We start from the raw sequence: 12,781 nt of genomic DNA, 5'->3' as shown, positions 1-12,781 counted from the left end.
AAAAATATTCTCTACACAAGCAATATTTACCTAGATTTTCTAAAATGTCTGGACATCACATCTGGAACAACTGTCTGGACATGTGTTTCAGTGTTGCAATAAGTTTCCTTAGTAACTAAATTAACATTCTCTTGACATAACTTTATTAATGAGGAATTTGCCCTCAGTGGTGAAAATGACACCACTACCAAAGGACAGGTATATTTTGTGTAAATAACAATATAAAAGGCATACTCACAATAAATATTGATATACATTTTATTTAATTGGCTCTTTCTTTAGTAGATAACATGAATAATTACACATTATATAATGTTTTCTTATAGAAAAACATAGTAGAAGCTCAAAAGTCTGGGTCAGGGACAAGGGCAAAACAGTGAAATTGAGGTATATAATGCATCTGAAAAGTTGCTAAAATACTTGGGGTGATTGTAGTGTGATCTGGGGTGATTGTAGTGTGAATTTAACATCTTAAATAAAATCCCCAAAATGTACATTGAGGACATAGAAGTGACCTTCACCCATCTAGGAATAATTAAGAATGGATTTAGCACACTAGATATTTAACAAAAATATCTACCTGCCTCTGCCTCAGTGGCGAAATAAAGATGTCATTATTTTTGCATAGAAAAGTAAATTCACAAACAATATTCGTAAGAATAGTGGGGTAAATGTGTTTCTGTATGAGGAAAGTAAGAAGTCCTGACTAAATCTGTCCTTGACATACCTCCTAGCAGCCAACTATTTTGACCCTTGGTTGCAGTGTGGAAGGTTTAGAGAAGGAAAGAAAACACACACAGACTTGAGATTACCTTCTAAATTACTATATATGTGTACAGTTAACGTTTTAGTTTGTGTATCAATTGCAAAGATATTGCAAATATCTACCACCTGTAGGATTCCACTCCACGTGGTGATCATGCGTTGTAATGAACCGGAAGTGACAAGTAGTTCCTAGTTCGAGACCGGCAAGATGGCAGCGGACACGCAGGTTTGTGTCGCTGATGTTTAAAATTGCGCAGATTCCTCCTCGAGAATTTGTCAACCAATTACTTTTGCAATGAAGATGTTATGAGGGATAATTACTTTGTGGCTGTCTATGTGTTTTCCTGTTAAAAAAATAGATGTAAACAGTCTATCCAGCTGGGTGGGTAAGCAAGCAAGCTAGCTAGCAACCTGGCTAGTAGTTACGTTACATGCGGAGAGTGCAGGGGTTTAATAATGACTCCAAACGTTTCTATTGGACACGTTCAGCAAACCGGGTGGGACGTACCTGCAACTGTCCAATAGAAACACTAGTTTTAGTTGGAAAAACAATGACGAGTTACCACTATTTGGAGTAATGAATATACCCCAGGGGTGTATTCACTAGGAACCAAACGTAACGAAACCAGGAGGAACCTACCTCGATTTGTCCAATATGAACTCTCGTTGTCGTTGGACAATGTTCCGTTTGTAACTGTTTGGACTAATGATTACACCCCACATAGCTCTAAGTTAGCTACTACTAGCACAGCCGACTCAACTCCACGATTTGGGATGGAGTTGAGCGGCGAATAGTGTGGACTGGAGTTCTGACGTCACACAACATTACGTTAATAAAACAACTGCATTTGAGCACACGAAATGTCCATGTTTCATAGTTCCTATTAGCATTTGAAAACGGCAACAAAGAATAGCCTCCATTTACACAAGAACATTTCATGTGACGTTGGAGCTCCAGTCCGCCCACACTAGTCGCCGCTCAACCCCATCATAAATCGGGAGTTGAGTTTAGTCGGCTGCTACTAGCAAGACGTGGCCAGCTAGCTGTTGTTGCCTAACTACTAAGCGAATTTTCTTGTTCATATTGGTGACCAACTTCGTTGATTGAGATGCATCGAAATGCCGACTGTTGTAGCTAGATGAGCAAGTTTTAGCCAGCCTAACTAATTTACCTGTTAGGTAGCATGACGCATTTTCATGAAGTTGTTCTTTGTTGGTAACAGCCAATTTTTGTTGGAACATAGTTACACTTAATTGCTAGTTAATGCTATCCAGTTATAAGAAGCCAAACATGATTGTCTTCTGAATGTCATATATTGCATTTGGTGACCAACGCCTCAGTGTCCCACATTTTGCAAAATAAAATGTTTTCATTGTTATGAGTGGTCTCATCATTTTCTGCCCGATGTCATACCATAGTCTCAGAAGATTTGTTTTTCATCTTGATCAATTGAAGACGGCAAAGTTATAACTTAAAACATACTTTTTAGAGATGCAGTGCAAGTGGTTCAAATGATTGACGTTGCACCAGTGACACATTGCCAGACAAAGCTTTATTTTTTTATTTCGGATGTCTGTGTATTGCAACAGGTTTCAGACACACTGAAGAAATTTGCTGTGAAAGTGACCACAGCCAGTGTAAGAGAGCGCAAAGAGGTCATTGGCGAGTTGAAGCAGTGCATTAGTGGCAAAGGTGAGAAGACCTATACCCCCAGTCGGCATAATTGTTTTATTTTCTGCTCTCACTCCTTGTGTATTATTTGGCATGGATGGTCAAGATTGTAGCAAACTGGTGTCAGTGATTGACAATGGTGTGTATGTGTGTTTTTACAGAGCTACCAGAGACAGCCATTAAAGGGCTATGCAAGCTCTTCTGTCTCACTCCACACAGATACCGGTAGGTGCCCTCAATTAGCCTACTGCTCTTCAGGATTCCCCAGTTAGTGATTTGTTAGTAGTGTGTGTTGTGTTAAAATGAAAACGTTGGCTACTCTGTAGGGATGCTGCATCTCGACGAGCCCTCCTCTCTGTCATTGGCCTATTGGCCGAGTCTCAACCTGAAATCCTAGCAACCAGCCTCCTCCACAGCCTCCTCAACAGTGGTGTAATCAGCAAGAATGGAGCACCCAGGTAGGACATGAGGAAAGGTAGAGGGCCGAGGCCAAATGCCTTGTATCAATTTGTATATACATTTACAGTGTGTTATGTGCAATATTGTACTAATTCAGCCACATATTGAATACCTTGTTTTGGTTCCCTGTCCGTCTGTTATGTGTTGTCAGTAAGAGTACAGGCTCGGCTGCCTTCACCGGGCTGGCCTGGACCTGCCTGCTGGTTCGCTCTGTGTTTTCGGCTCCAGAGAAAAGAGAGGGCCCCATCTGGAAGAAACTGGTAAGTGAACGAGGACAATGCTTATAGAAGCCGTGCCTTTCTCTCTACTGTGAAACAATTTCAGCATGTCAGTTATCAGTATGCTTTCTAGTTCCACACCATTTGTGGGAGTTGTTTGATTTGGACCTTTCTGCGTTCATTCATCCATGATTCACTATCTTTCCTCTAACAGGTGGAGGTCCAGAGTTTGCTGCTGGCTGAGGTGGTGGGTGGGGCTCAAGCGCCAGCGCTGAAGTCAACCCTGAAGCACCTGAGCAACATGTGGAAAAAGGTAAGGAAGGTGTGGAGTTGGCGTTCAAGGAATGACCCGACAGTTATAAGAAATATTTGGGCACCGTCACCATGGTCCAGTGTATAATCACTATATTGGTTCTGCTGTGATTTAGAATGCTTGTCTCTGCTGTTTTTACCAGAACCCTGGCCTGGCTGATCAGTATATAAGCACCATTTTGAGTCTGGAACAGAACCCCAGCTCACTGGCTCTGCTTGGGGTGTGTCTGGACTTCTGCACAACTCACAAAGACATGGCCACTGTAGAGAAACACAAGGTGAGTCTGATATTAGTTGAATTCAATATATTCTATATTTTTTGCAGATTAGTCAGCACATATGGTCACATTTGAAATCTCTAACCATGCCTGTATTCTGTTTTCAGAGTGTCATATTGGACCTGTATATGAAGGCAGTCCTCATGAGCAAGACTAGACCACACCAACACATACTGGTGAGTGAAGCTGGACTGCTGCTTCTCAGGGAGATCAAAAGATTGGTGTTCACAACCTAAAGACCACCCATCGCCACAATTGATGTGTATTGTGAAATATCTTTTGGGTGTTGGTGCTGAAAATTCTTCTCTGTAATGTGTTTTGTGTTCCTCTGCAGGACAAGAGTGGTTCGCTGCTGCGGCATGTTTCCCACTCTGAGTTCAAGGAGCTGCTGCTGCCTGCCCTGCAGAAGGCCATGCTCCGCAGCCCAGAGAACGCCATGCAGAGTGAGTACAGTAGCTAATGTCATAACCAATACCACAACATACTTTTGTGTATATTCTATACTATGTATTGTAGTTTTGTCCTTTTCAAGATATATTTTCCCCTCTCCTTCAGCCGTCTCCTGTCTACTGGCTTCAGTGACACTTGACCTCAGTCAGTATGCCATGGATATTGGAAAAGGCATTGCAAGTAAGTCATGCCTTTATATGTAGAAATGTAGCTATTTGAGGATGTGTGTGTGTGTGTGTGTGTGTGTGTGTAAGTAACCAGGCTGTGCTATGCGTTTCAGGCCAGCTGAAGGCCAATAATCCCCAGCTGATGGAGCAGGCAGTGCAGGCCATGCAGAACCTGGCCAAGCAGTGCAGTGACCCCAGTGCTGTACAGGACGTCGTCACACACCTCTTCAGCATCCTGGGAGGCAAGGACAGCACACGTACTGTCACCTAAGAAACATTTGAGCGCATATGGCAGCACCTAGTGTAAAGTATCTTTTTGCACTAACAGAACTGTGTGTTTTTCAGGGTCAGAGGGGAAGCTCACAGCGTTCGGCCAGAAGATGAGTGTGCTGTCAGGTAACGTTGTCCCAAGTGTCCTGTCTTTCAGAACCCGCACTTAGCATGTTCGTCTTGCAGACAGATGGATGTTGTCTTTTAACCCCTGTTTTGACTTGTTCTGCCCAGGTATCGGCAGCTGCAGCCGGCATGCTGTGTCGGGCACCTCCAGCCAAACTCTCAGCTCTGCAGTCACTGTGCTGTTTATCCCTTATCTGCAACAAGAAGGTAAGAACTGTGTCTCATTCCTTCCTCATTCCCTTCGTCCGTAAAGAGAGAGGTGCTCATGTGTTTCTGTCTGTCAGTCCATGAGGGGACCCTGGTGCACGCGGTGGCTGCGCTGTCTCAGTGGAGTGGGCGGCTCACAGTGGAGGTCCCCAAGGCTCTGCTGGAATGGTTCAAGAAGGCCTTCACCCTCAAGACCTCCACCTCTCCTGTCCGCAACGCATACCTGCAGGCCATGCTGGGGGCTTTCAAAGGTCAGTTAATCACAGGCACTGGGCAACTTTGTTATTTATGTCCAGTTCTACAGCATGCAGGAGGCACAGTGTCATAGTCGTGACCCCTCTCTCCTCCCCAGGTGACACTCTGGGACAGGCATCTGACCTCGTGCCCCTCCTCCTCCAGACAGTGGAGAAGGCTGCGGCCCAGAACTCCCAGCATGCCCTGCTGTCAGAGGGTGTGGCTGCTGCCGTTCTCCTGAGTCGACTGTCTCTGCTGGAGACTCAGACAGGTGAGTGAATCTACAGTAGGATCATGACACTCCATTAGATTAATGAAGGCCTAGATCTTTGACTCTGTTTAATGATGTTGCCTGTGGGGGACAACATCCTTGTTCACAGTTTGGAGACTGACATAAAATTGTGTGTTTTTTTGTTTTTGTTGCAGAGGCCAAGTTAGCTGGCTTCTGGACCCTGATCCTGGATGAGAAGAAACCCTTATTCACCACAGAGAAGTTCCTCTCCCAGGCCAGTGAGGAAGGTGAGGCAGAAACAAACAATACACAAATATGCCAACAATCAGTCATCACACAAGCGTCAAAATATGGAATGACATTGAGTAGTAAACCTGGCTTCTTTCACCCCAGCTCTGTGCACAGTGATACAGCTGTGTGAGAGACTTTTCCTGGACCACTCCCACAGACTCACCAATGGCAAATCACAGTAAGTGACTTTGACGCTGGTCAAGCATAGCGGTTTTCCAAACATTGTTCCCATTCTCCTCTTAACTGTAACTCCATTGCTCCCCTTTGCTTAGGATGTACCACCGTGCCACTGTGGCGGTGCTGCTGTCTCGTAGTTGGCGTGTGCGGAAGCGGGCACAGCAGATCGTGAAGAAGCTGCTCTCCCTGGGCGGCTCCGGCCTAGCCTACGGCCTCCTGGGAGAACTCAGAGTGGTCATCAACAAACACAAGGTAAGAATAGTTGACGATGGGAGGCGCTACACATTTGAATGGATTTGTCGTGTCACTTCAGTGGTACTATAAACTAGTAATGAGTGAATAATTACATTTGGATGTTAGACATGGATCTTATTTTCTTTCTATTCTCTACATTATGTTTGTCATAAACCAGGTTTCCATCCAACCTTCTTATGTGAGTAAAGTACATGTTGGATAAAAATGTCACGACAGGCCTGATGGAAACTTTCCAAATGTTGACAGAACAAAATACGCTAGGCAGGGTGAGATCTTTTTGTGTCTGTAAAATTAATTATGCGAGAAATGGCGTCGGAAACGCATTATTGCGCAAATATTGATATAATAACCATCATATCGAATTAAACATGGAGTCACGTGATATGTTGGGGTCCTCCCACTACGGCTCTGGAAAACATGCAGTTTATTAGGCTGCAGATGAAATAATTTATGATGAACTTCACAGAGTAATGCTGCTTTCCAATAAATATGTAAGATCTTATTCTGGTGACATGATTATCGATGCTTGGCTGCCGTTTGACTAATAATAATAATAGGAGTGTAGGTATCTGTGAGCTGTTGTACAGCTGACAAACCAACACCAGAGTGGGCACATTCATTATATCATGCGAACATTCTTGTGACAAAACGGTCAATAGAGGTGAAAATTTGATGGAAACCCATTTACTTGTATTTTTTTATTCGGTACATGGGAATTTAACCGCTAAAGTTTTTTATGTGCACTACATTGTCACTCACAGCTTTTTATCAGCAACGAGTCAATTTGATGGGAATCACATTTTCTCACCATCTCTGGTGGGGAAAATGCGCAAATTGATTTTATGCAGATTTTAGAATATTTGCATGAAAATCTGTGGCCAATTGGATGGAAACCTAGCTACTGACTAAATACTGCATCATTATCTTTCCCCAGGTGTTGCCTCAGGAGGTGCTGCAGGCGGAGTCAGGGGAGTTGTCTGAGGTGGTCAAGGCCTACTGTCCCCCTCGCGTCCTGCTGGAAGCGCTGTGTGTGGTGTGCTCTGTAGCTGGCCAGTGGAGCGACCCGGCCGAGGCAGACAAGATGGCCATGGAGATCCTCATCGTCACCCACCATCCCTCAATAGGTCTGTTGGATTACACTATAGCATCTTTCACACTGCAGTTTGTATAAACCCACTTCTAGTATTAACGTATTTTCTCCTCTCCTCCGATGCAGTTGCAGCTCGACCCGGGCTGTGGCCTTACCTGCTGTCCAGCATGAACATCAAAGCCCATGAGTTCATCGACAAGAACCTGGATGACATTCTGCCACGGCTGCTGGAGGCCAACGCTGACAATCAGGTCAGAACATATTTCTCATAGTGACATCCTTATATCAGATGTACACATTGCAATACACATACATACTTACACTCACAGCCAAGGGTTGGTTCAGGCCCACTTTTGCTCGTGTGATTAGTTGAGACAAGCCTATGGTCCAACTTGACCTGTTCTCTTATTGGCTGACTGATGGTCGGTCCTCCTGTTTCTCCAGGCTGTAAGGAATGCGGTTGGTGCCCTGTCCGGTCTCTCTCCTATCAAGCTGTTGCCGCGGGTGATGGAGCATGTGAAACAGTGGCTGTCCAACCCGGCGCTGCGGCAGGTCACCAGAGTGGAGTACGCCATCATGCTCACCCCTGAGGGAGAGCTGTATGACAAGAGCATCATCCAGAGGTAGGACACGAACACACTGTATTACTACTGTAAGAGGTGATCTGTAGGTTTACCATTGTAGACACTTATTGATCCAAAACACCTTGGCTATGTTGATTTCTTTGTTGCTTGTTTCGACATTTCATTCTCTTCCTGTCCTGTGCAGTGCCCAGCAGGAGAGCACTAAGAAGGGCAACATGAAGAGGGAGAACAAGGCCTACTCGTATAAGGAACAGATCATAGAACTGGAGCTGCAGGAGGTGAGACTGGGGGACTAGACGCACTCCTACCTCATCTTGTGGGTTACTAGATACAGGAGCATATCGGAACTGTTTGATCCTCCTCTGTTAACTTATCACAATTTTAGTAGGTTGAATTAGGATGGAACCATTATTAATTGAAGAAAGTAGTTTTGAAATACACTGGGATTTTGATGTTGTGGTTTAGGAGATCAAGAAGAAGAAAGGAATCAAAGACGAGTTGCAGCTGACCAGCAAACAGAAGGAGATGATGCAAACCCAGCTGGAGAAAGAGTCCTCCATTCGCAAGAGACTACAGGGGGTACTGCCTGACATTTTAACACGTACCCTGTTTCTCAAACTTTAGATTCTGGACATTGACATGATAATATTCCTGTTTGATTGATCATTGATTGTGGTTGTCAGTTGGACATGGAGCTGCAGTGTGCGGTGGGTCTGCTGGAGGCAACGTTGATCCAGAAGCCTCCCCAGATCTCCTGGCAGCTCCCAGGGGTCCTCCAGGTCCTACTGCCTCTCCTCCACTCCCCCCTGGCCGCCCCACGCCTGCAGCAGGCCTTCCTCGACATAGGAGCCTGTCTCATTTCCAAGGAGCTGCACTACCTGGGTACATGGACTACTACACTAGGGAGAGCTTTCTCTCACTTTCCCTCTCTGTGTTCTTGTTCACACACCTTCACAGATCTCACAGGACTGGATAGGAGAAAGCAACATGGTGGAAATTCCACTTAGCTTACATGAAAACTGTAGAGTTGTTGCTTATTACATATCTCCAGTTGTCTGATCTGTGGAGGGAAATAGTTTCTGTGAGGAAACTTCCTCTAACCTCCTGCATGTTGTACTCCCGGCCTTGTCCACAGCTGTGCTGGTGGGCCAGGTGACGCTGCGCCTGATGAAACCTGAGTGTGATCTGGACGAGGCCTGGGGACAGGAGGATCTAGATACAGCCACCCAGCGCACTGTCGGCCTGCTGCACATGCACACTGTCCCACACAGAGAGGGCAAGGCTGGTGGTGAGTACACTGTCCCACACAGAGAGGGCAAGGCTGGTGGTGAGCACACTGTCCCACACAGAGAGGGCAAGGCTGGTGGTGAGCACACTGTCCCACACAGAGAGGGCAAGGCTGGTGGTGAGGACACACACGCAGAGAGAGGGCGAGACAATAGTGACGACAAACACACATCAAGGACATAGTGCAAGTATATTACCTGCAGGTGGCCTAATGCGCTCATCCTGTTGTTTCAGACATGGCTCCACTGTCTGCCCCAGCCTTCTCCTTCTGTTTCCCCCTGCTAAACACCGTGCTCAGGGACTCCTCAGGCAGCACCGAGGAGACGGAGAGCATGCAGGTCCGCGCCCTGCAGGTCATCAATGTGCACGCTCAACTCCGTGCCGAGGTTGACACCACAGACATACTCATCGATGAGGTAAGAGTTGATCAAGTTGGGCCTCCCGAGTGGCACAGCGGGAGGCCGGGTTAGGGGAGGGTTTGGCCGGGGGGGCTTTACTTGGCTCATCGCGCCCTAGCGACTCCTAGTGTCGGGCTGCAGGCTGACCCTGGTCTTCAGTTGAACAGTGTTTCCTCCAACACATTGATGCGGCTGACCTCTGGGTTAAGTTGGCGGATGTTTCGAAGGACCCATGACTCGACATTCGCCTCCCGAGCCCGTTGGGGAGTTGCAGCGATGAGACATGATTGAAATTGGAGAGAAAAAGAGCTAAAAAAACAAATAAAAGTTTGAGTTTAGCAGCGTTGTCACCTACCTTTGTCTGAGGCATTCTATCAATATATATATACCTCTCTTCCTAAACTCTCCACTCTATCGTAGACAAAGGGCTTATGTTTGTGTGATGTTTCTTGTCTCTGTCTCAGAATGGACCTGAGCTGCTCCCTCGTTTCGGTATGCTGCTCCTCCTGACCAGAGTCATCTCCACAGCAGCACCCAGACTGCAGGTACACCATGCTTCTATTAGCCTGACGACAACGCTCTAAATCCTTCCGCTGCTCAGTCATTTGCCGCTACGTACTTTAGTCTGAGACTTCTATGGTCCCGTGTGGCTCAGTTGGTAGAGCATGGTGTTTGCAACGCCAGGGTTGTGGGTTCGATTCCCACGGGGGACCAGTACAGAAGAGAATTTTTTTTTAATGAAATGTATGCATTCACTACTGTAAGTCGCTCTGGATAAGAGCGTCTGCTAAATGACTAAAATGTAAATGTAAAATGTTCTATCACAGAAGTCGTTTGTGGCAGCGAGAGGGCGTTGTACAAAACAGTAAACAGTGATTGGATCGTCTAACTAATCAAGAGTATCAAAGCCAATGACGAATTTTCTAACTTCTGCTCTGGCCCAACCCATCGGTTTATGGACCAATCAGACAGCCCCGCATGTGTTTGCATTTGGTAAAGGGTTGAGGAGGTACACGGACCCAGACTCATTGAGGAGAAGAAACCAACGTCCGGAAGGAGTCTGGGTAGCCAGGCAATGCTTCTACCACATTTACAGACAAATACTTATCAGTAGAGCTATCGCGTACGTTTATTCTGTGTGTGTGTGTAGATCTGTAATTGTTTGTGTGTTTCAGGTGCTGGCGTCCCAGTGTCTGACAGCGGTGTGTGCCAGTGGAGGAGGAGAGAAGGGCTGTGCTCTGGCTGAGCAGGATGAGATCGACGTCCTACTGGAGGCTCTGCTCTCCCCCTGCTTCTCTGTCAGAGACGCTGCCCTCAGGGTGAGGAAATAGGAAACCACTTCTACCCCAAAGACATAAGACTGCTGAGCAGTTCATTAAACGGCTACCCGGACTTTCTGCTTTCCATACCCTACCTACATGTACATATTACCTCAATGAATCACCTCAACTACCTCATATACCAGCACACTGACTCGTTACCCCTTGTATATAGCCTCATTATTGTTATTTTATTTTTTATCGATTTGTTTGGAAAGTACTCGTAATGAAGCATTTGACGGTAAAGTCTACACTTGCTGTATTCGGCACGTGACATGTGATTTGATTAGTGTGTGTGTACTGTGCGTAATTACTGTGCGTGGGTCTTTGGATGTGTGTTAACGTCCCTCTCTGTCTCTGTCCAGGGCCTGACGGAGATGGAGATGGCTCTGCCTACAGAAAGTACAGATGCCAGTGGTCTGAGTGTCCTCCGCAGGCTGTGGGTGTCCAGGTTTGATGTGGAGGAGGAGGGAAGGACTCTGGCTGAGAAGTGAGTAGCTAATGTTGCCCCATCTATGTAATACTTTTCATATAATACTAATACTTTGCATATAGGATATAGCTCCCCTCTTCAGAGTGACTTTGCTTTTGTGAAGTAGCGTGTCCCCCATCATGTTGCGTAGCTGCTGTGACTGACCGTACCACTCTGCTCCCCCTTCTCTCCCCCAGGCTGTGGCAGGCTCTGTGTCTGGAGCTGGTCCCTGAGCTGTGCTCTCTGCTCATCGGGGATGTGACCCACCACGAGGAAGCTGTGCGTACTGCAGGGGCCGAGGCTCTGTCCAGCGCCATCAGCGAGTACCGCGACCAGTCCCCCATAGTCCTGGGCCAGCTCAATGAGCTCTACCACCAGAAACTCTACGTGAGTCTCCCTCCACCGTGTCCCTCCTATCACAGCTCAGAGGTAGCCACGAGTCACTGGTTATCAGGAGCGGTGTAATATTGTAGACTAGAACCATGGTCAATGTGAAACTGTTGTTTTTTTTCCAGAGACCTCCTCCTGTCCTGGATGCTTTAGGACGAGTCATCTCTGAACAACCACCTGACCAGTGGGAAGCCAGGTTAGAGGACGCTCTGCCACTCGACGATGTCAATACAACTCTTATTCTACTCTCTAGATCCTTATTTGCTGTGTTTATGTGGGACCACCTTGTGCATGGTGTCTAAGGGTGTGTTGGTGTCTGCAGGTGTGGCATCGCCCTGGCTCTGAACAAGCTGTGTCAGTATCTGGATGAGCCCCAGGTCACTCCTCTCTTCCTGTTCTTTGTTCCTGACGCCCTGAATGACCGTCACCCTGAGGTGCGGCGCTGCATGCTGGACGCTGCCCTCTCTGCCCTCAACACACACGGAAAGGTACCAACATGGTTTATTTGATTTATTCTATACAACCACACCCATCTCCTGGAACTCGATGCAATTGCTCTTCTCTCAATGGACTCCTACTAACTCAATACAGTATATCCATTTTTGTGGCTCCTTTCTGAGCAGTGTGTTGCCTGTTGTGTTCCAGGACAATGTGAGCTCCCTGCTCCCGGTGTTCGAGGAGTTCCTGAAGGACGCCCCCCAGGACGCCAGCTACGACTCAGTCCGCCAGAGTGTGGTCATCCTAATGGGCTCTCTGGCCAAACATCTGGACAAGAGTGACCCCAAGGTCAAACCCATCGTGGCCAAGCTCATCACTGCCCTTTCCACACCCTCACAGCAGGTACTGGAACAATCCCTTGAAACGGACAGAAAGGCCCGCACACTGAACATGGTCCCAATTACCACCTTTATTGACAAGGTTTCGCTCCAACAAGGATCTTCGTCTATGTTGGATGAAAACGTTGTCAATGAAGGTGGCAGTTGGAAGCATATTACATTAGCAGTTCTTTTCAAGTATCCTTCATTAGTCCAGCAACTCCGTTTTTTAAGGATGTGCATATGACCACCAACCTTTCTCTGGTAAAGTCGCTCCCATTATTATTTTATATGTTTCATCTTGATTTCTATA

General features: G+C 46.6%; 1 protein-coding gene across 1 annotated transcript in view; it reads left to right on the top strand.

The window, feature by feature from the left end:
- The first annotated feature begins 907 nt into the window (after positions 1 to 907).
- Positions 908 to 12,781, top strand: part of LOC106579947 (eIF-2-alpha kinase activator GCN1) — a 37,371-nt gene continuing 25,497 nt past the window's right edge. The window contains exons 1-33 of the mRNA XM_014160373.2: positions 908 to 991; positions 2,356 to 2,458; positions 2,599 to 2,662; positions 2,764 to 2,895; positions 3,048 to 3,156; positions 3,329 to 3,427; positions 3,570 to 3,704; positions 3,812 to 3,880; positions 4,039 to 4,147; positions 4,260 to 4,334; positions 4,435 to 4,563; positions 4,667 to 4,717; positions 4,826 to 4,924; positions 5,002 to 5,175; positions 5,277 to 5,429; positions 5,585 to 5,677; positions 5,784 to 5,859; positions 5,954 to 6,110; positions 7,048 to 7,237; positions 7,330 to 7,454; positions 7,648 to 7,826; positions 7,972 to 8,065; positions 8,253 to 8,366; positions 8,471 to 8,669; positions 8,923 to 9,075; positions 9,309 to 9,490; positions 9,937 to 10,017; positions 10,648 to 10,791; positions 11,157 to 11,281; positions 11,461 to 11,650; positions 11,779 to 11,849; positions 11,976 to 12,141; positions 12,299 to 12,493. Coding sequence (XP_014015848.2) covers positions 974 to 991; positions 2,356 to 2,458; positions 2,599 to 2,662; positions 2,764 to 2,895; positions 3,048 to 3,156; positions 3,329 to 3,427; positions 3,570 to 3,704; positions 3,812 to 3,880; positions 4,039 to 4,147; positions 4,260 to 4,334; positions 4,435 to 4,563; positions 4,667 to 4,717; positions 4,826 to 4,924; positions 5,002 to 5,175; positions 5,277 to 5,429; positions 5,585 to 5,677; positions 5,784 to 5,859; positions 5,954 to 6,110; positions 7,048 to 7,237; positions 7,330 to 7,454; positions 7,648 to 7,826; positions 7,972 to 8,065; positions 8,253 to 8,366; positions 8,471 to 8,669; positions 8,923 to 9,075; positions 9,309 to 9,490; positions 9,937 to 10,017; positions 10,648 to 10,791; positions 11,157 to 11,281; positions 11,461 to 11,650; positions 11,779 to 11,849; positions 11,976 to 12,141; positions 12,299 to 12,493 — 4,053 coding nt within the window. The 5' untranslated portion in view covers positions 908 to 973. The remainder of the gene's footprint in view (positions 992 to 2,355; positions 2,459 to 2,598; positions 2,663 to 2,763; positions 2,896 to 3,047; positions 3,157 to 3,328; positions 3,428 to 3,569; positions 3,705 to 3,811; positions 3,881 to 4,038; positions 4,148 to 4,259; positions 4,335 to 4,434; positions 4,564 to 4,666; positions 4,718 to 4,825; positions 4,925 to 5,001; positions 5,176 to 5,276; positions 5,430 to 5,584; positions 5,678 to 5,783; positions 5,860 to 5,953; positions 6,111 to 7,047; positions 7,238 to 7,329; positions 7,455 to 7,647; positions 7,827 to 7,971; positions 8,066 to 8,252; positions 8,367 to 8,470; positions 8,670 to 8,922; positions 9,076 to 9,308; positions 9,491 to 9,936; positions 10,018 to 10,647; positions 10,792 to 11,156; positions 11,282 to 11,460; positions 11,651 to 11,778; positions 11,850 to 11,975; positions 12,142 to 12,298; positions 12,494 to 12,781) is intronic.

The sequence above is a fragment of the Salmo salar genome, chromosome ssa20 (assembly GCF_905237065.1).
Source record: "Salmo salar chromosome ssa20, Ssal_v3.1, whole genome shotgun sequence".
Lineage (NCBI taxonomy): Eukaryota > Metazoa > Chordata > Actinopteri > Salmoniformes > Salmonidae > Salmo > Salmo salar.
Note: the sequence above shows the minus strand (reverse complement) of the source record. Positions and strands in the feature narration are given on the sequence as shown.